Source organism: Triturus cristatus, chromosome 1_1 (assembly GCF_964204655.1).
Source record: "Triturus cristatus chromosome 1_1, aTriCri1.1, whole genome shotgun sequence".
NCBI lineage: Eukaryota > Metazoa > Chordata > Amphibia > Caudata > Salamandridae > Triturus > Triturus cristatus.
The window spans coordinates 443,830,285-443,844,092 of NC_140579.1; the positions used below are offsets into that span (position 1 = coordinate 443,830,285).

Genomic DNA, 13,808 nt, shown 5'->3' on the forward strand with positions numbered 1-13,808 from the left:
TGTCACAACCAACAATGCCCTCTCAGCCTAGACCGCTGTCACAAGTAACACTGCGCTCTGTGTCTGAAGGTGAAGGAATGTTCCAACAAAACGTTCCAGCTGTGTCTACTACTTACCTGCTTCCCTGGGTACCGTTGGCTCCCACGGTAAGCTGTGTATGCCATCTTTTGTGCCAGCCGCACCTCTTTCTGTAACCTGGACGAAAGAGCAGGAAAAGCGTTGTTAATGGTGGGGACGTGAGCTGAGAACAGCATTTACACGTAGGGACTGATTTAGAGTTTGGCAGATGGAGGTAAGACAAGTTTTACTCCTGCCATACCAAGCGTCATCCACCCACCAAATTTAGAGTTGGCTGCCAGCCCAGCACACAACTCTAAACATAACGTGGGTTCACGTAAATATATTAAAGGTTTGACAGATGGTGCAGTCAAAAAAAGGTACAGTCCGTAAAACCTTTGACAGGTTTTTGTTTTTTTCTAAAAAGCAAAATCACAAAGGGGGTTTTGTTTTTCATAAAACAAAAATTAATGAACCAGCACACCATGGAGGTTTTCTCCCATTTAAATGTTTAACTGTCATTTACCACCACATTTTTCATTGCAGTAAGGAACCGTAAAAACTGTCCATTCGACCGCCCACTCTAATCCTGGAAGGAGGTTGCAGGGCCAAACCTCCAGCGACCCTTGTACCGTCGGGCCATCGGAGGACTATGTCAGAGACAAAGTATTCATTTAATGCTCCTTTTAGCCGGACCTAGAATGGACAGAAGGAAGATCACGGGCGCCTTCAATTATTTACAAACTCCTTCGAGAAATAAATGAGGCATGGCGAGGCATGGCGATCGGTTGGTGACCAATTCACGATGGTGGTTTTGGTGTACAGATGGTGGGCGTGTATTCAACAGAACCACGGCCACCAAACGGGCGGACCCTCGATCACAGATTAGCCTGGGCCAGCCGTGACCTCTGACCTGGAAATGAAAGGATCTCAGTCTACAAGCCAGGCCGCAGGTGTACGTCAGTCCTTCCTGTTCGTAAGGAGGGGAGATCTGACCTGTCAACTGTAATAGGGGTGATATGGGGCTTCCGTCTGATTAGTTAGTTGGGGCGAAGTCATAGAGATACCCCAAGCACACCCTTTCAGTTCTTTCCATGGGATTTCCACAACGAGCTCCTTGTCTCATCTCCTTTATGTGCCAGGCATGGCTCTTTGATCTACAGGAATGAATAAGTACATCTTTCCTCGCCACAGATGGAATGGAATGTCCAAAACAGGACTCTTCCATGTAGGAATATGTACATCCCCCCTCTACACCAATGAAATGGAGTGTCCCAGACATGACTGTTTAATCTATTACAGCGAATAGCGGCATCTTCCCTCTACAGCAATGAAATGGAATGTTCCAGACACAGTCTTTCATCTATAGCAGTGTATCACCCCTCTAAACCAATGAAATGGAATGTCTCAGGCATGATTCTTTAATCTATAACAAAGAATAGGGGTATCTTCCCTCTACACCAATGAAATGGAATGTTCCAGACACAGTCTTTCATCTATAGCAGTGCATCACCACTCTACACCAATGAAATGGAATGTCTCAGGCATGACTCTTTAATCTATAACAACGAATAGGCACATCTCCCCGTCGGTACAAATGATATGAAATGTTCCAGTCATAGTCTTTCATCTATATCAGTGCATCTCCCCTCTAAACCAATGAAATGGAATATTCCAGACATAGTCTTTCCTCTATAGCAGTGAATCTCTCCTCTACGCCAATGAAATGGAATGTCCCAGACATGGTGTTTCATCAATACTGGTTCATCTCTCATCTACTGGAATGCTCCAGAGATGTCTCCTTCATCCTTGGGAACAAAGGGGAATGCACATATCTCCCCACTCTACCAATTAAATAGAATGCTCCAGAGGTGGCTCCTTCATCCTCGGGAGCAAACGGAAATGCACATATCTCCCCACTCTACCAACGAAATGGAATGCTCCAGAGATGGCTCCTTCGTCCATGGGAACAAAGAGGAATACACACATATCCCCACTCTACCAATCAAATGGAATGCTCCAAAGATCTCTCCTTCGACAATGAGAACAAACAAACACACTGAGTGGTTGAGGAGAAGGAGAGAAGGGAATCAAGTGATAAAAGCAGGTAGAAGCACATCACCAAAGGCCTGCCCTTGTGTCACTGGAAGGGATGGACGGTGGTCTATAGAATTCCAAGGGGAGCGGGCGACCTACCTGTACCAGCAAAGCCCTGCCACCAGCAGCCCTGAGATCCCCGTCATCGTACAAATGACCACCAGCGCTGAAAGAGAGGGAATAGACATGAGTGAGACAGAGGCCAAGGGTACTGTTGGCACATCTGGGTGCATGACGCGTAGTTCCATTGGTACCTTTCACTAGCACCATCTTCAGACTCTAGTTTGAGATCTCCCAAGCGCCTGGGTTTGAGAGGTGCTCAGAGCCCAAGCTACTTTTTACAGCTTGAGTTACAATATTCTGGAAAAACACCTCTATAAACAGGTGCACTAACATCACTGTTCACCAGTTGTGTCATACCTGCGTGTAAAGTCATAGGTGTGTAACCTTTGTGCACAGTGCCCCCCGGTGACCTACGCAGGGCCTGCGTTTTACCTCCAGAAATAGCCAAATGTCCATGTTGTGTGATTCTGTTCATCATTTTTACACTGTTACGTTTCAACTTCAGGGCTGTGTTTCTTGTAAAGACTGGAATTCCCCACACTGAGCATGCAGACTTGCATTGGCCCATTACGTCACTTCCTGGCAACGTTCCACCTCATTGTCAATCATAGTCATTGTCAAACATGGCAGTGTATTACCACCTAAAGTTAAATGCCCACCGCAACACCCATTGCCGTAAGCACTTAGCGTGAAAGGGGGGGGCAATGAGTGTTGCGGTGGGCGTTCTGGCGCAGCAACCATTGATTTTGACGCTGCCCCCTATTACAAGGGTAGCATAAATATGGGCCAGCGGCAAAATTAAGACTAGGGGAAAACCTGCTCTTACCCTGGCACAACGAGGAGAAATGATTCATTTCTCCTAATTTTTGCTGTTTCAGCACACATAGAAACAGCAAATCGCCATGAATGATTTTTTATGTGCAAGAAGGTGTTCCTTCCTGCACATAAACAAACATTAAAAAAATTATGATTTGCAACTTTACAATGCAGCACACATAGGAGTTGCAAATCACCTTAGTGATTGTTTATGAGCAGGAAGGTACACCTTCCTGCACATAAACAATCATTCCCTACCATGCAGGCACCCTTACACTATGGTGCATGGGTGAATACATTGGCGCTAGGCAGCTGAATTTAGCGCCAACGCAAACACAGGGGTGTGCCCTATCATTGTAAAGACGGCACATCCCTCTGTTTTCAGAATGGCAGAGCGCGGTGTTAACAATTTTAGCTTAACACCGCACTCCACCACCATTCTATTGTAAATCTGCCACTAAGGGATTTGCCCAAAATCACAGGTTGTGGAGATGACACTGAGCCTCGAACCCGGATCCCTAGCTCCGGAGTCAGCAACTCTGTCAGCTGTGCCACATCCTCTCAGGGATCATGTTGTACCCAGCCACTAAAGGCCCCATAGCGCCGGAGGGTCCCCCTTACTCAAGGCCCCCTCCTCGCTGGGCCTCCAGGGGCTGCAGCCCCGGTTAGCAGGCCACAACCATCCTCATTATATCGGGGGTCTCTGCCTACAGCGCATGTAGAAGGTCAGCTGCCCCCCAAAGACGCCCTACTCACTCGACGCAAGGCAGAGCCCGACCAGGGGGGACCCAGAAAAATGTCCCCTGGCAGGAAATGCAGTCAGTGCCTGAACAGTACCGAATGCTGCCGCTCGCTGTACGGCGTCCATAACAATGGAAATAAAAACTGCTGCCATTACCCACGTTAACGGGGCTCTATGTATTACCCATTGTTTGCATCCCCTCAAACAAACTGATGACATGTTACTGCGCAGAGCACTTTGCAATCAGACATGCCAAGCAGATAATAGAAGAGAGTTTAGGGAGAGAGCAAATTGCTGTAGATCACACAGCACAACCTGTGGTTATTCATTAAAACTAAATGCTACCACCTTCTTCCAAAAGCAAAGCGTGAATTACTAAGACCATACCCTCTTCCCTGCACCCCACAGGAAGTTAACTAGTCCCTATTTCTACCTACAAACCCCATCGGCCACCTCGGCCTGTTGGTAAACAAGCCACTCAGCTTCACCTGCATATGGCAAGGCTTTGCCCACACCCTGCCGATTGTAAAGCTTTTGTAGACAGAAGGGTTCTCAAAGCAAAGCCGACACCATATGCACAAGAACCCCTCCTAGGAGGAAAAACAATCAGAAATGTCATCTTGTAGAGTAATTCAGAGGGGATACCTGTCCCTGCACAGAGTATACTTGTTCCCACAAAGAGGATACCTGTCCCCACACAGAGGATACCTATTCCCACAAAGAGGATACCTGTCCCCACACAAAGGATACCTGTCCCCGGAGGATACCTGTCCCCCCACAGAGGATACATGTCCCCACAAAGAGGATACCTGTCCTCACACAGAGGATACCTGTCCCCGTAGGATACCTGTCCTCACACAGAGTATACCTGTCCCCAAAAAGAGGATACCTGTCCCCACAGAGAGGATGCCTGTCCCCACACAGAGGATACCTGTCCACATACAGAGGATACCTATACCCCACAAAGAGGATACCTGTCCCCCACAGAGGATACCCATACCCACAAAGAGGATACCCGTCCCCCACAGAGGATACCTGTTCCCACAAAGAGGATACCTGTCCCCACACAGAGGATACCTGTCCATGGAGGATACCTGTCCCCCCACAGAAAATACCTGTTCCCACAAAGAGAATACATGTCCATATACAGAGGATACCTGTCCCCAGAGGATACCTGTCCCCCCACAGAGGATACCTGTCCCCACATAGAGGATAGCTGTCCCCACATAGAGGACAACTGTCCACATACAGAGGATACCTGTCCTCCCACAGAGGATACCTGTCCCCGGAGGATACCTGTCCCCCCACAGAGGATACCTGTCCCCACAAAGAGGATACCTGTCCCCACAAAGAGGATACCTGTCCCCACATAGAGGATACCTGTCCCCACATAGAAGATACCTGTCCTCACACAGAGGATACATGTCCCCCCACAGAGGATACCTGTCCCCACAAAGAGGATACCTTTACACATACAGAGGATACCTATCCCCGCAAAGAGGACACCTGTCCCCCACAGAGGATACCTGTCCCAAAAAGAGAATACCTGTCCCCACAAAGATGATACCTGTTCCTGGAGGATACCTGTCCCCCCACAGAGGATACCTGTCCCCACAAAGAGTATACCTGTTCCCACAAAGAGTATACCTGTCCCCACACAGAGGATACCTGTCCCCACACAGAGAATACCTGTCCCCACAAAGAGGATACCTGTCCCCACACAGAGGATACCTGTCCCCGGAGGATACCTGTCCCCCCACAGAGGATACCTGTCCCCACAAAGAGGATACCTGTCCCCACACAGAGTATACCTGTCTCTGGAAGATACCTGTCCCCACAATGAGGATACCTGTCCACATACAGAGGATACCAGTCCCCGGAGGATACCTGTCCCCCCACAGATGATACCTGACACCACAAAGAGAATACCTGTCTCCACGAAGAGGATACCTGTCCTCACACAGAGGATACATAGCCCCACACAGAGGATACCTGTCCCCACAAAGAGGATACCTGTCCCCACACAGAGTATACCTGTCCCCACAAAGAGCATACCTGTCTGCATACAGAGGATACCTGTCCCAGGAGGATACCTGTCCCCCACAGAGGATACCTGTACCCACAAAGAGGATACCTGTTCCCACACAGAGGATACCTGTCCCTGGGGGTTACCTGTCCCCCCAGAGAGGATACCTGTCCCCACAAAGAGTACACCTGTCCCCGGAGGATGCCTGTCCCCCCACAGAAAATACCTGTCCCCACAAAGAGGATACATGTACCCCATGGAGGATGACTGTCTCCACAAAGAGGATACCTGTCCCCACACAGAGGATACCTGTCCCCCACAGAGGATACCTGTCCCCACATAGAGGATACCTGTCCACATACAGAGGATACCTGTCCACATACAGAGGATACCTGTCCCAGGAGGATACCTGTCCCCCCACAGAGGATACCTGTCCGCACAAAGAAGATACCTGTCCACAAACAGACGATACCTATCCCCACAAAGAGGATACCTGTCCCCCACAGAGGATACCTGTCCCTACAAAGAGGATACCTGTCCCCACACAGAGGATACCTGTCCCTGGAAGAGACCTGTCCCCACAGAGAATACCTGTCCCCACAAAGAGGATACCTGTTCCCACACAGAGGATACCTGTCACTGGGGGTAACCTGTCCGCCCAAAGAGGATACCTGTCCCCACAAAGAGTATACCTGTCCACATACAGAGGATACCTTTCCCCGGAGGATACCTGTCCCCCCCACAGAGGATATCTGTCCCCACAAAGAGGATACCTGTCTACATACAGAGGATACCTGTTCCCAGAGGATACCTGTCCCCCAACAGAGGATACCTGTCTCCACAAAGAGGATACCTGTCCACATACAGAGTATACCTATCTCCACAAAGAGGAAACCTGTCCCCACAAAGAGGATGCCTGTCATCACACAGAGGATACCTGTCCCCGGAGGATACCTGTCCCCCCACAGAGAATACCTGTCCTCTAAAGTCGCATGTTCTGGGTTGTCTAATCATTGGTAGCTTCTATATGGTATGAAGAGCGAATGAGACACTGATGCAGGTCGGATAGGGGTTCTGGGTACTGAGGTGAGTTTTTGGTACACTGCAATTCACTGAGGTCCTGGTTTCCTGCGCATAGTTCTGTGCATGAGCAGAATCTCTGCAACAAGGATACCTGTCCCCACGAAGAAGATACCTGTCCACATACAGAGAATACCTATCCCCACAAAGAGGATACCTGTCCCCCACAGAGGATACCAGTCCCTACAAAGAGGATACCTGTCCCCACACAGAGGATACCTGTCCCTGGAGGACAAATATCCCCCCACAGCAGATACCTGTCCCAACAAAGAGTATACCTGACCGCACGAAGAGGATACCTGTCCCCACAAAGAGGATACCTGTCCCCGGAGTATACCTGTCCCCCACAGAGGATAAATGTCCCCACAAAGAGGATACCTGTCCACATACATAGGATACCTGTCCCCAGAGGATACCTGTCTGCCCACAGAGGATACCTGTCACCACAAAGAGGATACCTGTCCACATACAGAGTATACCTATCTTCACAAAGAGGAAACATGTCTGAAACAAAGAGGATGCCTGTCATCACACAGAGGATACCTGTCCCCGGAGGATACCTGTCTGCCCACAGAGGATACCTGTTCCCACAAAGAGTATACCTGTCCCCACACAGAGGATACCTGTCCCCACACAGAGAATACCTGTCCCCACAAAGAGAATACCTGTCCCCACAAAGAGGATACCTGTCCCCACAAAGAGGATACCTGTCCCCACACAGAGGATACCTGTCCCCGGAGGATACCTGTCCCCCCACAGAGGATACCTGTCCCCACAAAGAGGATCCCTGTCCCCACACAGAGTATACCTGTCTCTGGAAGATACCTGTCCCCACAATGAGGATACCTGTCCACATACAGAGGATACCAGTCCCCGGAGGATACCTGTCCCCCCACAGATGATACCTGACACCACAAAGAGAATACCTGTCTCCACGAAGAGGATACCTGTCCTCACACAGAGGATACATAGCCCCACACAGAGGATACCTGTCCCCACAAAGAGGATACCTGTCCCCACACAGAGTATACCTGTCCCCACAAAGAGCATACCTGTCTGCATACAGAGGATACCTGTCCCAGGAGGATACCTGTCCCCCACAGAGGATACCTGTACCCACAAAGAGGATACCTGTACCCACACAGAGGATACCTGTCCCTGGGGGTTACCTGTCCCCCCAGAGAGGATACCTGTCCCCACAAAGAGTACACCTGTCCCCGGAGGATGCCTGTCCCCCCCACAGAAAATACCTGTCCCCACAAAGAGGATACATGTACCCCATGGAGGATGACTGTCTCCACAAAGAGGATACCTGTCCCCACACAGAGGATACCTGTCCCCCACAGAGGATACCTGTCCCCACATAGAGGATACCTGTCCACATACAGAGGATACCTGTCCACATACAGAGGATACCTGTCCCAGGAGGATACCTGTCCCCCCACAGAGGATACCTGTCCGCACAAAGAAGATACCTGTCCACAAACAGACGATACCTATCCCCACAAAGAGGATACCTGTCCCCCACAGAGGATACCTGTCCCTACAAAGAGGATACCTGTCCCCACACAGAGGATACCTGTCCCTGGAAGAGACCTGTCCCCACAGAGAATACCTGTCCCCACAAAGAGGATACCTGTTCCCACACAGAGGATACCTGTCACTGGGGGTAACCTGTCCGCCCAAAGAGGATACCTGTCCCCACAAAGAGTATACCTGTCCACATACAGAGGATACCTTTCCCCGGAGGATACCTGTCCCCCCCACAGAGGATATCTGTCCCCACAAAGAGGATACCTGTCTACATACAGAGGATACCTGTTCCCAGAGGATACCTGTCCCCCAACAGAGGATACCTGTCTCCACAAAGAGGATACCTGTCCACATACAGAGTATACCTATCTCCACAAAGAGGAAACCTGTCCCCACAAAGAGGATGCCTGTCATCACACAGAGGATACCTGTCCCCGGAGGATACCTGTCCCCCCACAGAGAATACCTGTCCTCTAAAGTCGCATGTTCTGGGTTGTCTAATCATTGGTAGCTTCTATATGGTATGAAGAGCGAATGAGACACTGATGCAGGTCGGATAGGGGTTCTGGGTACTGAGGTGAGTTTTTGGTACACTGCAATTCACTGAGGTCCTGGTTTCCTGCGCATAGTTCTGTGCATGAGCAGAATCTCTGCAACAAGGATACCTGTCCCCACGAAGAAGATACCTGTCCACATACAGAGAATACCTATCCCCACAAAGAGGATACCTGTCCCCCACAGAGGATACCAGTCCCTACAAAGAGGATACCTGTCCCCACACAGAGGATACCTGTCCCTGGAGGACAAATATCCCCCCACAGCAGATACCTGTCCCAACAAAGAGTATACCTGACCGCACGAAGAGGATACCTGTCCCCACAAAGAGGATACCTGTCCCCGGAGGATACCTGTCCCCCACAGAGGATAAATGTCCCCACAAAGAGGATACCTGTCCACATACATAGGATACCTGTCCCCAGAGGATACCTGTCTGCCCACAGAGGATACCTGTCACCACAAAGAGGATACCTGTCCACATACAGAGTATACCTATCTTCACAAAGAGGAAACATGTCTGAAACAAAGAGGATGCCTGTCATCACACAGAGGATACCTGTCCCCGGAGGATACCTGTCCACCCACAGAGGATACCTGTCCCTACAAAGAGCATACCTGTCCCCACACAGAGGATACCTGTCCCCACACAGAGGATACCTGAAACCAAGAAGAGTATACCTGTCCCCACACAGAGGATACCTATCCCCACACAGAGGATACCTGTCCCCACACAGAAGATACCTGTCCCCACAAAGAAGATACCTCTCCACATACAGAGGATACCTATCCCCACAAAGAGGATATCTGTCCCCCACAGATGATACCTGTCCCTACAAAGAGAATACCTGTCCCCACACAGAGGATAACTGTCCCTGGATAATAAATGTCCCCCCACAGAGGATACCTGTCCCCACAAAGAGTATACCTGTCCCCACGAAGAGTATACCTGTCCCCACACAGAGGATACCCATCCCCTCACAGAGGATACCTATCCCCACACAGAGGATATGTGTCCCCACACAGAGGATACCTGTCCCCACAAAGAGGATACCTGTCCCCACACAGAGGATACCAGTTCACGGAGGATACCTGTACCCCACAGAGGATACCTGTCCCCACAAAGAGGATACCTGTTCCCACACAGAGGATACCTGCCCCTGGGGGTTACCTGTCTCCCCACAGAGGATACCTGTCCCCAAAAACAGTATACCTGTCCACATACAGAGGATACCTGTCCCCGGAGGACACCTGTACCCCCACAGAAAATACATGGTCCCACAAAGAGGTTACCTGTCCCCCCGCAGAGGATACCTGTCCCAGGAGGATACCTGTCCACACAAAGAAGATACCTGTCCAACTACAGAGTAACCTGCCCCACAAAGAGGATACCTATCCCCACAAAGAAGATACCTGTCCCCCACAGAGGATAACGGTCCCCACAAAGAGGATACCTGTCCCCACACAGAGGATACCTGATCCCACATGGACGATACCTGTCCCCACAAAGAGGATACCTGTCCCCACGTAGAGTATACCTGTCCCGACACACAGGATACCTATCCCCCCACAGAGGATAACTGTCCCCACAAAGAGGATACCTGTCCACATACAGAGGATACCTGTCCCAGGAGGATACCTGTCCCCCGACAGAGGATACCTGTCCCCCCAAGGAAGATACCTGTCCTCATACAGGGGATACCTATCCCCACAAAGAGGATACCTGTCCCCCACAGAGGATATCTGTCCCTACAAAGAGGATACCTGTCCCCACACAGAGGATACCTTTCCCCGGAGGATACCTGTCTCCACAAAGAGGATACCTGTTTCCACACAGAGGATACCTGTCACTGGGGGTTACCTGTCCCCACAAAGAGGATACCTGTACCCACACAGAGGATACCTGTCCCCAGAGGATACCTGTCCCTCCCACAGAGAATACCTGTCCCCACAAAGAGGATACCTGTCCACATACAGAGGATATGAGGATATCTGTCCCCAGATGATACCTGTCCCCACAAAGAGTATACCTGTCCACATACAGAGGATACCTGTCCCCAGAGAATACCTGTCGCCCCACAGAGGATACCTGTCCCCACAAAGAGGATACCTGTCCACATACAGAGGATACCTGTCCCCAGAGTATACCTGTCCCCCCACAGAGGATACCTGTCCCCACAAAGAGGATACCTGTCCCCACAAAGAGGATGACATGTCCTCACACAGAGGATACCTGTCCCCCACAGAGGATACTTGTCCCCACATAGAGGATACCTGTCCACATACAGAGGATACCTGTCCCAGGAGGATACCTTCCCCCCACAGAGGATTCCTGTCCCCACAAAGAGGATACCTGTCCACATATAGAGGATACCTATCCCCATAAAGAGGATAACTGTCCCCCACAGAGGATACCTGTCCCCACACAGAGGATACCTGGTTCCAGATGATACCTGTCCCCCCACAGAGGATACCTTTTCCCCACACAGAGGATACCTGTCCCCACAAAAAGGATACCTGTCCACATATAGAGGATACCTATCCCCACAAAGAGGATATCTGTCCCCCACAGAGGATACCTGTCCCCACACAGAGGATACCTGTCCCCCACAGAGGATACCGTTCCCCACAAAGAGGATACCTGTTCCCACACATAGGATACCTGTCCCTTGGGGTTACCTGTCCCCCCACAGAGGATACTTGTCCTCACAAAGAGGATACCTGTCCCCACACACATGACAGATGTCCCCGGAGGATACTTCTCCCCCCACAGAGGATACCTGTCCCCACAAAGAGTATACCTGTCCCCACAAAGAGTATACCTGTCCCCACACAGACAATACCAATCCCCACACAGAGGATATCTGTCCCCACACAGAGGATAACTGTCAGCAAACAGACGATACCTGTCCCCACAAAGAGGACACCACTCCCCACACAGAGGATACCTGTCCCCGGAGGATAAATGTCCCCCCACAGAGGATACCTGTCCACACAAAGAGTATACCTGTCCCCACGTAGAGTATACCTGTCCCCACACACAGAATACCTATCCCCACACAGAGGATACCTATCCCCACACAGAGGATACCTGTCCCCACACAGAGGATACCTGTCCCCACACAGAGGAAACCTGTCCCCACAAAGAGGATATCTGTCCCCACAATGAGGATATCTGTCCCCACACAGAGGATACCTGTCCCGGATACCTTTCCCCCACAGAGGATACCTGTCCCCACAAGGAGGATACCTGTCCACATAAAGAGGATACCTATCCCCACAAAGAGGATACCTGTCCCAACACAGAGGATACCTGTCTCCAGATAATACCTGTCCCCCCACAGAGGATACCTGCCCCACAAAGAGGATATCTGTCCCCACAAAGAGTATACCTATCCCCACACAGAGGATATCTGTCCCCACACAGAGGATAACTGTCAGCAAACAGACGATACCTGTCCCCACAAAGAGGACACCACTCCCCACACAGAGGATACCTGTCCCCGGAGGATAAATGTCCCCCCACAGAGGATACCTGTCCACACAAAGAGTATACCTGTCCCCATGTAGAGGATACCTGTCCCCACACACAGAATACCTATCCCCACACAGAGGATACCTATCCCCACACAGAGGATACCTGTCCCCACACAGAGGATACCTGTCCCCACACAGAGGAAACCTGTCCCCACAAAGAGGATATCTGTCCCCACAATGAGGATATCTGTCCCCACGCAGAGGATACCTGTCCCGGATACCTGTCCCCCACAGAGGATACCTGTCCCCACAAAGAGGATACCTGTCCCTACTCAGAGGAAACCTGTCCCCGGATACCTGTCCCCCACAGAGGATACCTGACCCCTCAAAGAGGATACCTGTCCACATACAGAGGATAACTGTCCCCCCACAGAAAATACCTGTCCCCACAAAGAGGATACCTGTTCCCACAAAGAGGATAGCTGTCCCTGGGGGTTACCTGTCCCCCCACAGAGGAAACCTGTCCCCACAAAGAGTACACCTGTCCACCTACAGAGGATATCTATCAGAAAGAGGGCGACGTCTCACCCCAACCGGACGCACAGCATACATGAAGCATAACGCTGATGCCAAAGTAACCATTATCAAGATTTTTATTCGAATTTCTTCAAGCTTAGTCAATTTCATCCATAGTAATTCTCGTCACATGAGAGACATCTTATGTATTTAAATCCTTGTCAACTGCAAACATGCCAATCCTGGCCTTATTTTGTAGCGCGGTACATAAGTATTGCCCAATCATTAATCCAAATCACCCAATGCATTTCGGGCCTCCATTCGGCCCTTCGTCAGGGGTACTCTACAATTTAAAAAACATGATTATTAGAACGTAACTTTAAATCAATACACCGCATTTATATCTGTGTTGAATTGTGGTACTTATGCTCTGTACACATTAACGTTTTCCCGCTAAACGTAACCCTGAAGTTACCCCTAAATTGATGCCCACACCCACCTAAACACTACCCACATTCAAACCCTTCAATTTATATCCCCATCCAGTTGCAAAACACCCCTTCAAAAGCAAGCCTAATCACCCCAAGCTTTTACCTTGTGAATCAACCTCCATGAACGCCACTCGGTTCAAACGCAAACCTCCGTGTGTTGCATGCTTCCCTGAATCTGTGTTTTTATCACCTGTGCTCGATTGTGACCCCTACAGAGGATACCTGTCCCCGGAAGACACCTGTCCCCCCACAGAAAATACATGTCCCCACAAAGAGGATACCTGTCCCCCCACAGAGGATACCTGTCCCTGGAGGATACCTGTCCCCACAAAGAGGATACCTGTTGACATACAGA

At 50.3% G+C, this 13,808-nt stretch overlaps 1 protein-coding gene across 2 annotated transcripts in view; it reads right to left on the reverse strand.

The window, feature by feature from the left end:
• LOC146870411 (uncharacterized) overlaps positions 1-13,808 on the reverse strand; it is a 1,711,658-nt gene that overhangs the window by 912,888 nt on the left and 784,962 nt on the right. For both annotated transcript variants that reach the window (XM_085640891.1, XM_085640893.1), the window contains 2 exons: positions 2,254-2,320; positions 117-195 (listed from right to left, as the gene is read on the reverse strand). In XM_085640891.1, the coding sequence (XP_085497017.1) occupies positions 117-195; positions 2,254-2,320 (146 nt within the window). The remainder of the gene's footprint in view (positions 1-116; positions 196-2,253; positions 2,321-13,808) is intronic.